The sequence below is a fragment of the Globicephala melas genome, chromosome 15 (genome assembly GCF_963455315.2).
Source record: "Globicephala melas chromosome 15, mGloMel1.2, whole genome shotgun sequence".
NCBI lineage: Eukaryota > Metazoa > Chordata > Mammalia > Artiodactyla > Delphinidae > Globicephala > Globicephala melas.
The window spans coordinates 57,418,988-57,434,545 of record NC_083328.1 but is presented as its reverse complement, the minus strand read 5'-3'; the positions used below and the strand labels follow the sequence as shown (position 1 = coordinate 57,434,545).

The window sequence follows — 15,558 nt, the reverse complement described above, 5'->3', positions numbered from 1 at the left end:
AAAGCAGATGGCCCTCCCAAACGTGGGTGGTCATCCTCCAATCCGCTGAGCACCAGAACAGAGCCAAAAGGTGAAGAAAGGGCACATTAGTTCCATCTCAGCTTGAGCTGAGACATCCATTTCCTCCTCCCCTTAGACATTGGCACTCTGGGTTCTCAGGCTTTCAGTATCAGACCTGGGTCTGTAACATCAGCTGCCTCCACCCCCATTCTCAGGCCTTCTGGCTCAAACAGAATTACATCATCCAGCTCGCAGCCTGCAGACCAAGGAACTTCTCGGCCTCCATAACCATGTGAGCCAATTCCTATAATAAATCTCTTATCTATATTTATATCTATATCTGTATCTATAGCTATATCCTATTGCTTCTGTTTCTCTGGAGAACCCTCACTAATACACTCCTATTTATCCTTTCTGCTTTCTGGGCAGAACAGAAGCTAGATTCTCTCATTCCACATTCTATATCTCCTAATCGCTCTTTCACCTCTTTATCTCTCTTTGTAACGTTCTGGATAAATTATTTGGTTAGATCTTCCAGTTCACTAATACTTTCTTAAGCCATGCCTAATTTGCTAATGAATCGATGCATTTCTTTTAAATTTCAACGAGTTTTTCATTTCTACAAATATCATATCTGTTCACTTCTGCCATGCTCCCCGAACATGGCACAGATGAAGCCGCATACCTCAAGAACAGGAACTGGCAATCCTTTTGCATAAATGGTCAGATAATAAATATTTTAGACTTTGTGGGCCACATATAGTCTCTGTCACAATTTTTTTTTTATAACCCTTTAAAAATGTGAAAATCATTCTTAGCTCTTAGGCCCTACAAAAACAAGCCACAGGCCAGATTTGGTCCCAGGGTCATGGTTTACTGACCTCGCTCTAGAGGTCCCACACTCACCCCAATGCAATGGTCAGTGCAACACAGGAAAGCTTATAGAGCATTCATGAGGGAAAGGTTAGGATAAAAGTTCCTCTGGTAATGAGCCTGGTCCTCTCAGCCTACGAGTGGCAGGCAGATGATCCCAAAGACCACGCCTGCCTCAGTGAGGAAATACACTGGTGCCACATGGCATGGAACCAGTAGAGGCCTGACATAAGGAGACCCAGAGCTCAGAGATTTCAAGCACCTGGCTGAGATCAGTGTGTCTCAGAGGACAAAGTACACAGGTCCAGGGGCCAGTCCAAAGCAGCCATTTTATAGCAGGGATTGATGGGGTCCCAAGACAGCACCAGATCCTGAGCACAGAGAACTGAGACACAGAGATCCTGAGCACAGAGAACTGAGCCCCCCTTTTGCCCTGCAACTAGGGTATGAGAATGCTCCCATAAACCCTAGTGCAATTTTTTTTTTTTTTTTTTTGCCGTACGCGGGCCTCTCACTGTTGTGGCCTCTCCCGTTGCGGAGCACAGGCTCCAGACGCGCAGGCTCAGTGGCCATGGCTTACGGGCCCAGCTGCTCTGCGGCATGTGGGATCTTCCCGGACCGGGGCACGAACCCGTGTCCCCTGCATCGGCAGGCAGACTCTCAACCACTGCGCCACCAGGAAAGCCCCCTAGTGCAATTTTGAAAAGATCTGAAGAAGAGAGGAAATCTGAAGGATTCTTAGCAACCCCGTTTAAACCTGAAACAACTGAGATAACAGTAACTGGCAAGTTTACACACTGAACATATTTTACAGGTTCCAACAACATTTAATCAGTAAACTGTCCATCTACTGCCACTGGAAGTTGAAAAATGAAATGCAAAACTGTTTCCTGTGTGAAACAAATGTTTAGAGGTGTTCTGTCTACATGTGCAAGTTAATGGCTAACATGATAGAAATGAATCAGAGCAGCTGGGTGTATAAAAAATGGGGTTTTAGTAGATTTTATGGGAAGTGATGGGAGAACTGAGACTCAACTGAGAATAGGTAAAATGAAATATTGTGATAAAAAAATGTATCACTATTTATTGATAAGGGGGACAAAAGAACAAGATGAAAGTCCACTAACATTCGTTCCTACTACATGCCAGGTACCACATCTGTGTCACATACTAGCTACCACACCTCTGTCACACCTGGCCTATGTTCAGTAAAATGTTTGTTGACAGGATGAATGAATCCTCCATCTTCATTCTGCAAAAGAAATGAAAACTCAGGAAGGTTGGGCAATTAACATAAGGTCACTTTGTAAGTAGCAGAGCTGGGATCTGAACCCAGGTTTGCTGACTCATTCATATTCACTGCTGCTTAAAAATCATCCCCAAATTTGGTGAACCTAACAAACAGCCCAAAGGCAAGGGAGATATGGTCTTTGACATCACATGCTACAGAGATGCCCATGGAGGTCAGGATTATGAAGTACCAGGGAAGATAGTTTAGTAGAGGGAGGTAAAGAAGCCAAAGAAATATTCTTACTGTTTATACCATGTCCCCATCTAATCAAAAGCTTTTCTGCCTCACTAGTGGAAGTGCACTTTTCTTCCTCACTAGTGGAAGTGCACTTTTCTTCAGCCACCTCTCTAAGTTAGCAAAGTATGACTCTCTAAGTCAAAGTATGACTCTGGTTAACTTTCAGCTCAGTGACTCTCAGGCTTTCTGTATTTAATCCACAGAAGTGTGCATTTATATAACTTATATATATGGTATATATATTTGTATATACATGTATATGTGTATATTTACATGTATACATATGTATGTTTGAGACAAAAGTTTTATAAATCAATATTCCTTACTCTATGTGATGTATTATTATTTCATATATTCTTTCATCCTACTTTTTTCATGCTGGCCAAGAATGTCTAAATTAATTCTGCAATCCCATTTCAACTTCTCCTTTGAAACCCCCTACCTTAGTAGATAAGCACCTGTAACCCCAGGAATATTTAGGATTAAGTACAGAAGTACGAAGTAAATCAGTCATAGCATTAACATTTTCCATTACATTTTTTTAAATTTATTTATTTTTGGCTGCATTGGGTCTTCATTGCTGCGAACTGCTTTCTCTAGTTGCAGCGAGCGGGGGCCACTGTTCGTTGCAATGCGCGGGCTTCTCACTGTGGTGGCTTCTCTTGTTCTGGAGCATGGGCTCTAAGTACGTGGGCTTCAGTAGTTATGGCATGTGGGCTCAGTAGTTGTGGCTCACAGGCTCTAGAGCGCAGGCTCAGTAGTTCTGGCGCACGGGGGCTAAGCTGCTCCATGGCATGTGGGATCTTCCCCGACCAGGGCTCAAACCTGTGTCCCCTGCGTTGGCAGGCTGAGTCTTAACCACTGCGCCACCAGGGAAGCCCTTCCATTACATTTTGGAAACTTCTATTTAATTTGGTAATTATAATGTTTAAGAGAATTTAATATTCTGATGTAATAGATTAATTTTGCAATTCCATTTTAAAATGTGAGATGGAGTGACTGATTCAGACTCATGACTGTAAGTGGATACATGTAACAAAATTCAAGCACATTTGCAAGCAATATTGAGACTATGCGATTTTAAGATTTTAGATTAAGTAAAGTTTATTAGGTTTTAAGAGTGAGCTCAGGGACTTCCCTGGTGGTGCCGTGGTTAAGAATCTCCTGCCAATGCAAGGGACACAGGTTCGATCCCTGGCCTGGGAAGATCTCACATGCCACGGAGCAACTAAGCCCATGCGCCACAACTACTGAGCCTGCACTCTAGAGCCCGTGAGCCACAACTACTGAGCCCTTGTGCCACAACTACTGAAGCCTGCACGCCAGAGCCCATGCTCCACAAGAGCAGCCACCGCAATGAGAAGCCCACGCACCGCGAAGAGTAGCCCCCGCTCTCTGCAACTAGAGAAAGCCCGTGCGCAGCAACAGAGACGCAATGCAGCCAAAAATAAATAGACAAAATAAATAATTACAAAAAAAAAGAGTGAGCTCAGTAATTGGATCTTGTCAAATAACTGCATTGCTTAAGAAAATACCTTAAAATTATAAATGCACGTTAGCTGTGGGAATTTAAGTTATAAAAAAATCCCCTTAAGATGACTTACTTTTAAATTTACCAGCATATATACCACTTTGGGGTAACCAGGATTTGGATTTATAACTCTAATATTAATTATTAAAGCAAAAGTAATTTCAAAATAGTCGCCCGAGTGCCCAAAAGCTGCCCCGAGGACACGGAAGCAGCTCCAGTTCACTCGGAGCTAACCGGGTGTTAAGAATTTAGGGCCGTGCACTAGGGCGAGCGACACGTGGCCCCGCAAAAGGAGCAGGGTTCTGCAGAAGCAGGGAACGAGAAACCGACCTAGGAAGAGGTGGGATCATCGTTCTTTCTTACTTCAGCGCCTGACGCCCTTATTTTTAAGAAGAAATAAAAAACAATTTAAAAGCACGAAGCCAGCCACTAGGAATCACGATGCCTCAGGGTCTGCGCCAGCGCACCCCAGGCCCCGCTTCCGTCCCGGTAAGGAGGAGAGGGCGCGCGGACCCGGGACTCCAGACAGGGTCGTCCCCAGTGCCCGGCGGGGCCGAAAGGGGTCATGAGGTCGCCTGGGTCCAGAGATCCCCGGCGCTGAGGACAGTGGGCTCCGCAATAGTTTCTGCCCGGAAGGATCGCCGCGGCCCGCGCGGGGGCCTCCAGCCCGGATTCCACAGAGCTCTGCTGCCCGTAATTTACAGGATGAAAACATGAGGGATTGGACAGTTATCCGGAAAAGAGCCTTTCCAAACCGTTTTGCCCCCTCGGCCCCGCGCGTCCCCAGCAACCAAGCCTCAGCCAAGGCCGGAAAAAGCGCACTCGCGCCCCAGCCCTGCGGGCCGTACCACTCCGGCGAACCCCCTCCGAAGGCGCGGAAAGGTACAGTCCCCGGCCTCTGATTGGCCGACGACGCGGGGGCGCGGCCTCCGGAGCCTGGTTCTGCGCTCCAGAACCCGCTCGCCGCAGTGCGAGCCGGGCCAGGAGCGAGCGCCATGGTGAGGAGTGGTTGCGGGTTGCCGGCGAGGCGGAGGCCATGGTTTGGGCCTGGGTTCTGGCCGGGGCCCGGGCCTGCCCGGGGAGCGAAGCCAGGCGAACGCGGGGGCCGCGCTGACGCTTGCGCCCCGGCTCCTTTTCCAGGTGCTGCTGCACGTGCTCTTCGAGCATGCGGTTGGCTACGCGCTGCTGGCGCTGAAGGAAGTAGAGGAGATAAGCCTGCTGCTGCCGCAGGTGAGTGGACGCGGTGGGCTCTCCCGGCCGCGCCGCAGCCCCTCGGGCAGCGCGGGCCCCAGCATGCACCGCGCGCTCCCACGTGGCCGGCCGCGCGTTGGGGGGTGCGCTGTGCGCTACAGCTCAAGAACAGGGGGTGCCTACCTGCATTTGTGATTAGAATCGTGTTAGAAGCATTTAAGTCTCCCGCATTCGAATTTGTGTGCACTCTCTACAAAATGCAGATTTTCATATTTGCGTAAAGAGCAAATAAAACTCTATATGAAAAATGCAAAAATATAAGAAAGTAAATCTCCCGGACTCCACCCCGTACCGATGAAGCGGAACCGGGATTTAGGGCCCGTGATCCGTTCATTTTTAAAGTGTTCGGTTGGTCCAGACCTGCAGCTGCTTTACTGCGCCCTAGAGGCAAGAGGGAGGGAAGGAAACTACTCATCGTCTTTCTCTCCCCCAGGTGGAGGAGTGCGTGCTGAACCTGGGCAAGTTCCACAACATCGTTCGTCTCGTGGCTTTTTGTCCCTTTTCCTCGTCCCAGGTTGCCTTGGAAAATGCCAACGCTGTGTCTGAAGGTGAGTTTGCCACTAAATATTTTAGGGAGATAAGCCTGCTACTGTTAACCTTTTAAATTGCACACTCTAGGATGTAGGCCTTATTTCTTGTGGGCACTGTAGTGATAAATGATTCCTAAATGAAATCTGGCTGGGGTGGGGGGACTGGTATAATACTAGACCCAATCAAATGTGGTTTTCTGCTACTTTGTTCAATTGATTTTGATACCAAAAGCCAAGAGAAAGAGGTTTGGTCCCAGAAGGTAAATCCAGTACTAAATGCTTCTGTTGTGCTCCAGGGTGTTTTTTAAGCTGTCAGTAATGTATTTTATACTTACGTTATTGGGCCCGAGTTGTGTTCCTCCCATGGTTGATGCAGGCTTTGCAGTGATGACCTGAGTCTGTCAATCCCCTGAGTATAATCACTGATGTCTCCATGTCTCTGAGCAAAGCCTGAAGGGGAGGGCTCTAGGCACACCATCCTAGCATGCTCTGCAAGACCAACGTAAGATCAGTCTGTCAGTGATCAGTTGAGGGGACAGGATTCCTTTTTATAATTTAAGCATCCTTCAGCATGTTAGTGGGATCTCTGTTCTTTGCCCTGAGGTGTTGTTCATGAGGACCTCCGCCTGCTCTTGGAGACTCATCTACCATCCAAAAAGAAGAAAGTGCTCCTGGGGGTTGGGGACCCCAAGATAGGTGCTGCTATACAAGAGGAATTAGGGTACAACTGCCAGACTGGAGGTGTCATAGCCGAGATCCTTCGAGGTGAGACCATCTATTGACATTTTTGAATTCTGGGTGGGGGTGTCTAGAAACTCATTAGGCTTAAGGTTGCTTTTTGGAAGCCCTCCTGCTTGGCTGGTGCCCATGGGTGCAGGAGCTAGCTCAGCCCTTCCTTGCTCACAGTGTTGCCCTCCTCCAGGAGTCCGTCTGCACTTCCACAACCTGGTGAAGGGTCTGACTGATCTGTCTGCTTGTAAAGCCCAACTGGGGCTGGGACACAGCTATTCTCGTGCCAAAGTTAAGTTTAATGTGAACCGAGTGGACAATATGATTATCCAGTCCATTAGCCTCCTGGACCAGCTGGATAAGGACATCAATACCTTCTCCATGCGTGTCAGGTAAAGTGCAGGGGTGACCCCTTAGAAACAAGGTCTTGGGTCTGTGGTTTAGCTAATTTTGAATCTTGAAATCAGGACTGGCTCCTGTGGGTAGAACCACGTGGGGTGGATCTGGGCCTCCTGGTGCTTACCACAGGCTGTGTTCTTACACTGACTGTATAGAAAGAGGAGGCAGAGTAAACGCACCTCATATACACCTCAGCCCAGGCCCTTTGCCTGGTCTGTATTGTGAATGGGGGGACATGGAGTTGAGGTTTTGGATCTGATTTGTTCCGGTTTCCTCCAGGCAAAGAGTAGATCTGGAGAGGGCTGAGGCTATAGCTTTGAGACATGGCAGCTGGGCCATGGAGTGATTGTGGCTCTTTGCAGGGAGTGGTATGGATATCACTTTCCTGAGCTGGTAAAGATCATCAATGACAATGCTACATACTGCCGCCTTGCTCAGTTCATTGGAAACCGAAGGGAGCTGAATGAAGAAAAGTTGGAGAAGCTGGAGGAGCTGACAATGGATGCAGCCAAGGCTAAGGCTATTCTGGATGCCTCGCGGTCCTCCATGGGTCAGTATAGAGCCTGGCAGCCAAAATAAGGTACAGGGCTCTGAATACTGGGCTCCTGCATTCATACTTGATGTCCCTTAGGCATGGACATATCAGCCATTGACTTGATAAACATCGAGAGCTTCTCCAGTCGTGTGGTGTCTTTGTCAGAGTACCGCCAAAGCCTACACACTTACCTGCGATCCAAGATGAGCCAAGTAGCCCCCAGCCTATCCGCCCTAATTGGGGAAGCGGTGCGTCATGGGAACCAAAAAATGGGGGATTAAGGAATTACCATGTATATTTGTATTGCTGTATGTCCTGACCCATCATATCTTCCTCAGTTGTACTTGATGGGGAGGAGGTGAAGCAGGATTATGCAGTTGGTAGGTTGGCAATCCCAGCTTCTCTAATTCCTTGAATCCTTCTCCAGGTAGGTGCACGTCTCATTGCTCACGCTGGCAGTCTCACCAATCTGGCCAAGTATCCAGCATCCACAGTGCAGATCCTTGGGGCTGAAAAGGCCCTGTTCAGGTACCAGTGAGGGCACCTGCCCACACTCAGGTGCCACTTCTGGTGCCCACTGCTTGTTTGGGGATCACGGTGATGGTTGCCCAGGGCTCCCTGACCTGTACAGGCCTCTGCTATGGGCGTGATGGCCAGTCCTGGTGTCTGAGTGATTCCCTGGGCCCAGCACAGGGACCAACTTTCCAGGTCAGCGACATTGGATGCCTTCCCTCTGCCTCTGGGAGTGGTGGCTTGGCATGAGGTGGGGTAGAGACCCATCCCAGCCTGAGGCTTACCTGGAAACAGGGAAGAGGGGAAGGGAGGTGCTGCCTTAGCTAACGCGGTTGAAATTTCTGATCTTAAAACTCTCCGCTGAATATTCTTCTCCCAGAGCCCTGAAGACAAGGGGTAACACCCCAAAATATGGACTCATTTTCCACTCTACCTTCATTGGCCGAGCAGCTGCCAAGAACAAAGGCCGCATCTCCCGATACCTGGCAAACAAATGCAGTATTGCCTCACGAATCGATTGCTTCTCTGGTATGGGTGGGGAAGTTGGCAGTTGGGAGGGAGGGAGGCTGACTACCCTAGCAGCTTCTACAATGATGGCAGTATTTTTCGTCAACAGCAGTTCACCTAGTGAGTGTTGATAACTTTGGGTCTGAGTGAAGCTGAGGGTAGAGGGAATACTGGGGGTGGTGAGTAGTTTGTCCCTTTAGAGACTGACGTGCTATGTTTACTTACATGCATATCCAGAGGTACCAACCAGTGTATTTGGGGAGAAGCTTCGAGAACAAGTTGAGGAGCGGCTGTCCTTCTATGAGACTGGAGAGATTCCACGGAAGAATCTGGATGTCATGAAGGAGGCAATGGTTCAGGTCAGTTTGGGTCAGGTCAGGTGGGGAGAACCAGAGCTGGCTGTTGGAGTTGATGAACTGTCTTAGCCTGACCATGTAGAGTGGAGGCATAAAACTGATTTAATGAGCCTGATCCAATAAAGCCAAGAGAGAGACCTGGGGAACCAGAGGTCTTCAAGCCTTCTCAGCACTTTTCTTTGGCCAGGCAGAGGAAGCGGCTGCTGAGATTACTAGAAAGCTGGAGAAACAGGAGAAGAAACGCTTGAAGAAGGAAAAGAAAAGGCTGGCTGCGATTGCCCTGGCGTCTTCAGAAAACAGCAGTAGTACCCTGGAGGAATGTGAGGTCAGTAGTAGACAGCCCTTACCCCTGGGTGAAGATCTTAAGCCATAGGACAGAAAACAGCAGAACAGAGGATATGCCACCTCAAGTCAAGGTCTGGAATACAGGCTTTTGGACTGAAATAAGGATCTGAAACCTCTAAAACTACCTCTTGATTCTATAGGAAGGAGATAGGTGCTGAGAGAACTCGCTCAAGAGCCCAGAGCGCTGGTTTGTAGCAACACCTGTTCACTGGGCTAGTGTGTTCTGTCCTTGGCTGCTTCCCAGGAGTCCTCAACTGTGGGTAGTGTAAATTCCTGCTCTGCTTGTTCTCAGACATATCTAGAAATGGTAGCATTTCATACTGGGGGTTGAGGGCAGGGAGGGCTCCAGTGTGCTATGTTAGAATCATTCTCCCTGGGATTGTCGTTGTGCCCAGTCCGCCAATGTTTCAGGGTCCACTCTGGAACTTGGTGTCATGATTCTTTTGCAACCAGCATGGTAGGGCTTTCTGTAAATTACTTATTGGGCTTAGATAATTGTGTATTCTCCCTACATTTTAAGTGATTGGCCGGGGCGTGGGTGGTGGTGGTCTTACTGGGCTTAGATAATTGTGTATTCTCCCTACCTTCTAAGTGATTGGCCGGGGGGCGGGGGGGGGTGTCACCTTTGACATGCATTTCCAGAGTTAGAGCCATACAATTTAAAAATCATCCCAGAAACACTGGACAATTTTAACACCATTTCTATCCACCAGTCTTTCTGCCCTGGGTACTTAACAGCTGGAATTCTAACGGGGTGTATGTGCGTGTTCATACAATGGATGACACTCTTTCATGCCCATTTTTCCCTTTCCGCCATCAGGAGACAAGTGAAAGACCCAAAAAGAAGAAAAAGCAAAAGCCCCAGGAGGCTCCTCAGGAGAATGGAATGGAAGACCCATCTGTCTCCTCCAAACCCAAAAAAAAGAAATCTTTTCCCAAGGAGGAGCTGGTTAGTGATCTTGAAGAGACAGCTGGCAGTGGAAGTCTTACCAAGAGGAAGAAATCATTCCCCAAAGAGGAACCAGATAGTGACCCTGAAGAGTCAGGAAACAAGAGGGTCCCCAAGAAAAAGAGGAAATTCTCTTCCAAGGAGGAGCCTCTTAGCAGTGGACCTGAAGAGGCTGCTGCCAGCAAGAACAGCAGCTCCAAGAAAAAGAAAAAGCTCCGAAAGCTATCCCAGGAAAATTAGAATGGACATTTCCTTAGTAGGGTATAACTTACAGAGATATTTCCCAGCCCATCCCCTATAGCCCAATAAAAATAAAAACAAATTCACGAGTCGTATCATGTCATATGTTTTATTGGACACCTTACATGGTGGGACCTATGGGTTGGACAGGGCACCAATGACCGCCTCAGTGAAGTCTTGGCAGGTGGCATAACCACCCATGTGAGAAGTTCGAACCTGTGGGGGAGAACTGTCATCACCTCTGTGGCCTGGGCCCCATCCCTAACCCCCCACCACCTAAGTTCCCTAAGGAAGCCAGCCCCAGACAACCTAGGCTCTGCCCAGAAGGTGATAATGGTCTACAGGTTTAGGGCACTTCTCTGGTCCACTGTACTGAAGGGAGGTGTACGGTCCTTGTGAGGCTGGAGGGAATAAAGGGCTCTAGCCCCCATAGGGGTGCAGGTGGCCGATGACAGACTTGATGAAGTCGGTTGTGGTGCTGTAGCCGCCCATGTCTCGAGTCCGCACCTACAGCCACCACCGGCAACAGCCGTGGGGAAGAAAAGAGAGCCCATGAAGGCAGGGAAGTAAAGTATGATGGAAATGGAATCCAAAGAGGGTGACAAGGCCAGAAAAAGAAGACAATGCAGCAGAGATGCAAGGAGGTGGCCAGGTTTGGAAGAGCATGGACCCATCCATTCCTGTCTTTTGAGGGCCAGAGCCACTGTTCCGAGTTCTGCTGTGGCCTGGGCGAGGGTGAGAAGCTGAGCATGAGTGAGAAGGGAAATGCAGATTAGAGACAGGAGAAGGATGCCTCGGGGGAAATAGAGAAGACCAGGTGGAAGCACAGATGACTGGCAGGGGAATGGCAGATGATGGGCTTCCAGGTGTGGAGGAAGTGGCACTGGTGCCTCATCCTGCCAGCTATCTCCCTCTGCTCCTCCATCTCCCCTTCGATAGGAAGCTGCAAGTTCTGCATTAAGATGGCCAATTAAAGTGCCAATGGATGGAGCAGGAAAGAGGGAATAGCAGATGGGAACTAGGAGGCAAAGGAGAGATCAAGAGGATGAAACAGCCAAGAGAAGGGAAATGAACAGCCCTGACAGGACTGGGGGAAAAGCAGAGAGCAGAGGCTCTTGGGACCTGGAGGGAAAGGAGGCCCCAACTCAGGTTCCCCAGAAAGTCCTGCCGAGACCCTAAACCCCACAGCCTTTCTAAACTCACCTTGCCGACTTTGATCACCTTCTTCACCGCATCTGCAATCGTGTTGGAATGATGCTCGAGACTGTCAATGTGGACAGAGAGAAACTGAGATTCTCCCCACATCATCCCCCTGATTTCCCCACCTGTGCTCCCCGAACAACAGCCAGCTGCCTCCCCGGGCTGACAGTGACCTACTTGAGATGCCGCAGCATGTTGGAAGCTGACAACAGCATGGCTGTGGGGTTGGCTATATTCCTGCCCACCGCCTGGGCAAATGGATGCCGGGCACCCTGTGGAAAGAGGAGCAGGCCAGAGTCACTGGGGGCAGACATTCTGCAGAAGCTGAGGTCAGGGAAGGGCATTAGAATGAAAGGTCAAGCCAGGAACACCGAGAAGATGTAAGGGTTGGGAGGACAGAAGCAGGCCAGGGTCACTTAGGAGGGGGATGCACTGGGGGAGAGCTATCAAGGGGACCTGAGGTCAGAAGAAGGGCACAGAGAGGGCTGAGGGAGGTGGTGACTTCACTCACCGTCTCGAAGACTGCATACTCTGCACTGTAGCTCTCACCAGGGACCACACCAGCTCCCCCAACCAGGCCAGCAGCCAGATTGTCAATAATGTTCCCATAGAGGTTGGGCATCACGAGCACATCAAACTGGTAAGGATTCTGCACCAGCTGGGGGCAAAATGTGGGCATGGAGGAGACGTAAATCCTATTCCCTGCCTTGCTCAGCATTGAGAATGGAGACACCGGGAGGGCCTCACCTGCATGCAGCAGTTGTCTATGATCATTGTCTCAAACTTGATCTTGGGGTACAGTTCAGCAACTTCCTCACAGCACTGCAGGAACAACCCATCCCCCAGTTTCCTGTCCATGGACCAAAGGGAACATTCAGCCGATAGAGTGCAGGGAGCTACCTTCCCATGAACCTACCCCATGCAAAGCCACGTCCCTCACATGATATTGGCCTTGTGGACAGCTGTGACCTTGCCCCGCCCCTTCTTAGTGGCATAGTCAAAGGCAAACTTTGCGATCCGCTGAGATTTGGTTCGAGTGACAATCTTCAGGCACTCAATCACGCCCCTCGCACTCTGCGTAAGAGAGAAGCAGCTGGGTGACACTAGAAAAAAGGGAAGGAGCTGTGCCTCTCTCCCCCCTTCACCCCTGCCCTCTGCGATTTCTAGGGCCTCACCTCGTGTTCCAGAGAGCTGTACTCCCCTTCTGTCTGCTCTCGAATAATCACCAAATCTAGATTGTTGTGTCGGGTCTTGTACCCAGGAAGTGACTTCACATGGACTACGTTGGCAAACAAGTCCAACTTACGCCTGGGGATGGGGCAGAGCCATGAGCACTGTGCCTGGTGCCCCAGTACCCCACTCACCCATGTCCTCCCACCACCTACCTCAGTCGCATATCGTAGGAGGCTAGTTCCCCCTTATACTCCATCGGGGTGTGGATCTTTCCTGCATAAACAAAGTTGAGGTGGGAGGGGGGGTGGTTAGGCACAGGCCAAGCCCAAGGGAACCCACATTGGTGTCCAATCCCCTCAGTGATCCCCCCCGGACTCCCATCTCCCACTCCCAAATGAGTGACATTAAATGCCTCTGGAGGCACAGGGCAAAGGAAAATAATGTAGTTAAAACCAGAAACATTTTGCCCACTGTTTCATTTCTAGTCACCAAATTTAATTTATGTTGAAACTTCAAAATGACCTAAAAGGACAGAAAAGAATTTTCTCATGTTATCAAAGAGCCTGGGTTTCGGGACTTCCCTGGTGGTCCAGTGGGTAAGACTCTGGACTTACTCCCAATGCAGGGGGCCCAGGTTCGATCCCTGGTCGGGGAACTAGATCCCACATGCATGCCACAACTAAAGATCCCGTGTGCTGCACCTAAGACCCAGTGCAGCCAAAATAAATAAATAAATAAATATATTCCAAAAAAAAAGGAGCCTGGGTTTAATAGGTTGAGAAACAATCTAGGGGATCCATGACCTTTCTTGATGTTTCTATGTCTATGTATTTGACATCTTTTCAACCAGCACTTATTGAATATCATGTGTCAGGCACTAGGGATATCAACCAAAAAACACAACACAAATTCCTGTCCTCAAGGGGCAAACAATGCATTGGAGGAAGACAGTTAATATGAAAGAAATGATAAATACCATGGGAGAGGTATTACCAACACGCACAGGAGCACAGAGAAGAAATTCCCTCTGGTAACATCAGGAAGTATAGAACAGCTGGCACTTCAGCCAGACCTTAGGTTGAGTGAGTGTACTAGGTTGAATAGTGAACCACCCAAATGATATGCCCATGTCCTAACCCCCAGAACCTGTAAATGTGACCTTATTTGGGAAAACAGCGTCTGCAGATATAATAAGTTAAGGATCTTGAGATGGAATCACACTGGATCCAAGTAGGTCCTAAACCCCATGACAAATCCTTATACAAGAAAAGAAAAAGAAACAGATACACAGACACAGAGTAGAGAAAACCATATCAAGACAGAGACAGAGACTGAACTGATGTATCCAGAAGCCAAGAAACACCAAGGAATGCCAGCAGCTGCCAGGAGCCACCAACAGCTGGAAGAGGCAAGGAAGGATTCTACCCAAGTCTTCAGAAGGAGCTCTGCCTACACCTTAATTTCAGGATTCTGGCCTCCAGAACTGGGAAGGAATACATTTCTGTTATTTTAAGGCACCAGGTTTGTGGTAATTTGTTATGGCAGCCCTAGGAAACTAATACAGTGAGTGAGGAACATTCTGACAGGTGGCACCAAAAGGAGAACACTGTGGCAGAAGAAACAGCAAAAGTCAAGACAGTACATGTATTTGGAAACTAATATAGTCTGGTGTGACCAAAGCACACAACAAGTGTTGTAGAAACAAAGGCAGAAAAGCTGAGGGTCAGCTCATAAACAGCTTACCCTCCTACACTAAGGCTGGGCCTGAGAGTCACGCTGGTTTTTCCAAGAAAAGAGCTGTAGAGGATGGACTATAGGGGCAGAACTGAAAGCCAAAAAATCTAATGAGGTGATTACAGTAGGAAAGCAGAAGGGAAGACAAAAGAAAAGCAGCAGCTAGAAATGGCATTCTAGAAACACAGTTAACAAGACTTGGTGACCCATAATGTAGCCCCATGACAGACTACAAACTCATGGAGCCTTCCTGCATAGACAGCATGACAGGCAGATGATCTCTCAATTCCTGGGTTTCCAACTGGGTTCCCACTGATGGCCACCAATCCAGTGGTGGGAGGTCGGGAGAAATAATGTATTATGTGTGTGCTGAGGTAAGATTAATGAACATTTATTCGTTTGATTTTAACTAACATGGGTGGGGTAGCAAGGAGGCACGCATACCAATGATGGCCACCTTGTTCTCCTTCATGGAACTCAGCACCTGCTCCAGCTTCTCCTCAGATGCCATATTCTGCACCTCGCTCAGGTGATGCTCCTGGAACTCCACTGGGACAGAGGCAGCCTTCAGGGGCAGGTGTCAAAAATCGCAGGGTCAGAATCGAGTAAGTCCTTTCCAACCCAGGCCATCGCCCCTGCTGGCTGACTCCCCCAGGCCACTCACCTTGAACACCTCCTTGACAGCGTGCATCAGCTCAGGCCCCACGCCGTCTCCCGGTAGCATAGTCACGGGAAAGGCGCCCTCCACCCTCACGTCCTCGCCCTGCGAGCGGGGTCAGCAGAGCTAGAGCTGGGGCTGGGGCAGGAGTCCTGGGGTAGGCCAGGAGAGGAGAGGTCGGGGCGTGGGCCAGACCGGAGCCGGACTTGCACTTACCTGGCTCCGCGAAGCGGCTTGCGCTACGGCCGAGGTACACAGGCTCCTCCATGCCCCGGGATTCGGGGCGGCGACCAGCGTCTACGACAGTCACATAAACCTTTGAGGTCGGATCCGGGAGGCTCGCGCCCCGAATACTTCGGTGAGCCCGGTACAAACCCGCCGCCCTCCCGCCTACCCCAGCATGCCCCGGGCCTCACTCGGGTCACCCAGCGGACACCGCCAAGGGCCGCCATGCTCTCCACAGGAAGTCGCGGCTAAATGACGCCGGAAGCCGGCGCGGCCCGGCGC

The 15,558-nt window shown here is 49.6% G+C and overlaps 2 protein-coding genes and 5 non-coding genes across 8 annotated transcripts; 6 read left to right on the top strand and 1 right to left on the bottom strand.

Annotated features, from left to right (window-relative positions):
- Positions 1-4,852: 4,852 nt before the first annotated feature.
- Positions 4,853-10,372, top strand: NOP56 (NOP56 ribonucleoprotein). Its single transcript, XM_030847587.2, has 12 exons — positions 4,853-4,930; positions 5,073-5,162; positions 5,617-5,731; positions 6,317-6,478; positions 6,636-6,834; positions 7,204-7,391; positions 7,473-7,624; positions 7,804-7,904; positions 8,269-8,417; positions 8,634-8,755; positions 8,940-9,077; positions 9,918-10,372. Exons 1-12 carry the CDS (start codon positions 4,928-4,930, stop codon positions 10,284-10,286), a joined length of 1,788 nt encoding a protein of 595 aa, XP_030703447.1. The 5' UTR covers positions 4,853-4,927; the 3' UTR covers positions 10,287-10,372.
- LOC115847584 (small nucleolar RNA SNORD110) lies at positions 6,093-6,160 on the top strand. Its single transcript, XR_004037410.1, has one exon. It is a non-coding gene; the product is annotated as a small nucleolar RNA SNORD110 (small nucleolar RNA).
- LOC115847589 (small nucleolar RNA SNORA51) lies at positions 6,949-7,080 on the top strand. Its single transcript, XR_004037414.1, has one exon. It is a non-coding gene; the product is annotated as a small nucleolar RNA SNORA51 (small nucleolar RNA).
- Positions 7,967-8,052, top strand: LOC115847583 (small nucleolar RNA SNORD86). Its single transcript, XR_004037409.1, has one exon. It is a non-coding gene; the product is annotated as a small nucleolar RNA SNORD86 (small nucleolar RNA).
- Positions 8,475-8,546, top strand: LOC115847588 (small nucleolar RNA SNORD56). Its single transcript, XR_004037413.1, has one exon. It is a non-coding gene; the product is annotated as a small nucleolar RNA SNORD56 (small nucleolar RNA).
- On the top strand, positions 8,800-8,870 carry LOC115847587 (small nucleolar RNA SNORD57). The gene has a single exon (XR_004037412.1). It is a non-coding gene; the product is annotated as a small nucleolar RNA SNORD57 (small nucleolar RNA).
- Positions 10,373-10,381: 9 nt separating the features above from the next.
- On the bottom strand, positions 10,382-15,551 carry IDH3B (isocitrate dehydrogenase (NAD(+)) 3 non-catalytic subunit beta). Of its 2 annotated transcripts, none has more exons than XM_060284360.1 (12): positions 15,468-15,551; positions 15,268-15,348; positions 15,058-15,156; positions 14,838-14,958; positions 12,872-12,932; positions 12,662-12,794; positions 12,427-12,560; positions 12,234-12,336; positions 11,998-12,144; positions 11,664-11,758; positions 11,490-11,550; positions 10,382-10,502 (listed from the first exon to the last, which is right to left on the bottom strand). In XM_060284360.1, exons 1-12 carry the CDS (start codon positions 15,501-15,503, stop codon positions 10,422-10,424), a joined length of 1,152 nt encoding a protein of 383 aa, XP_060140343.1. In that variant the 5' UTR covers positions 15,504-15,551; the 3' UTR covers positions 10,382-10,421. The 2 variants fall into 2 exon arrangements, with proteins under 2 accessions (XP_060140343.1, XP_030703448.1); XM_030847588.3 differs by having other exon boundaries at positions 10,382-10,793; positions 15,468-15,549.
- Between the last annotated feature and the right edge of the window lie 7 nt (positions 15,552-15,558).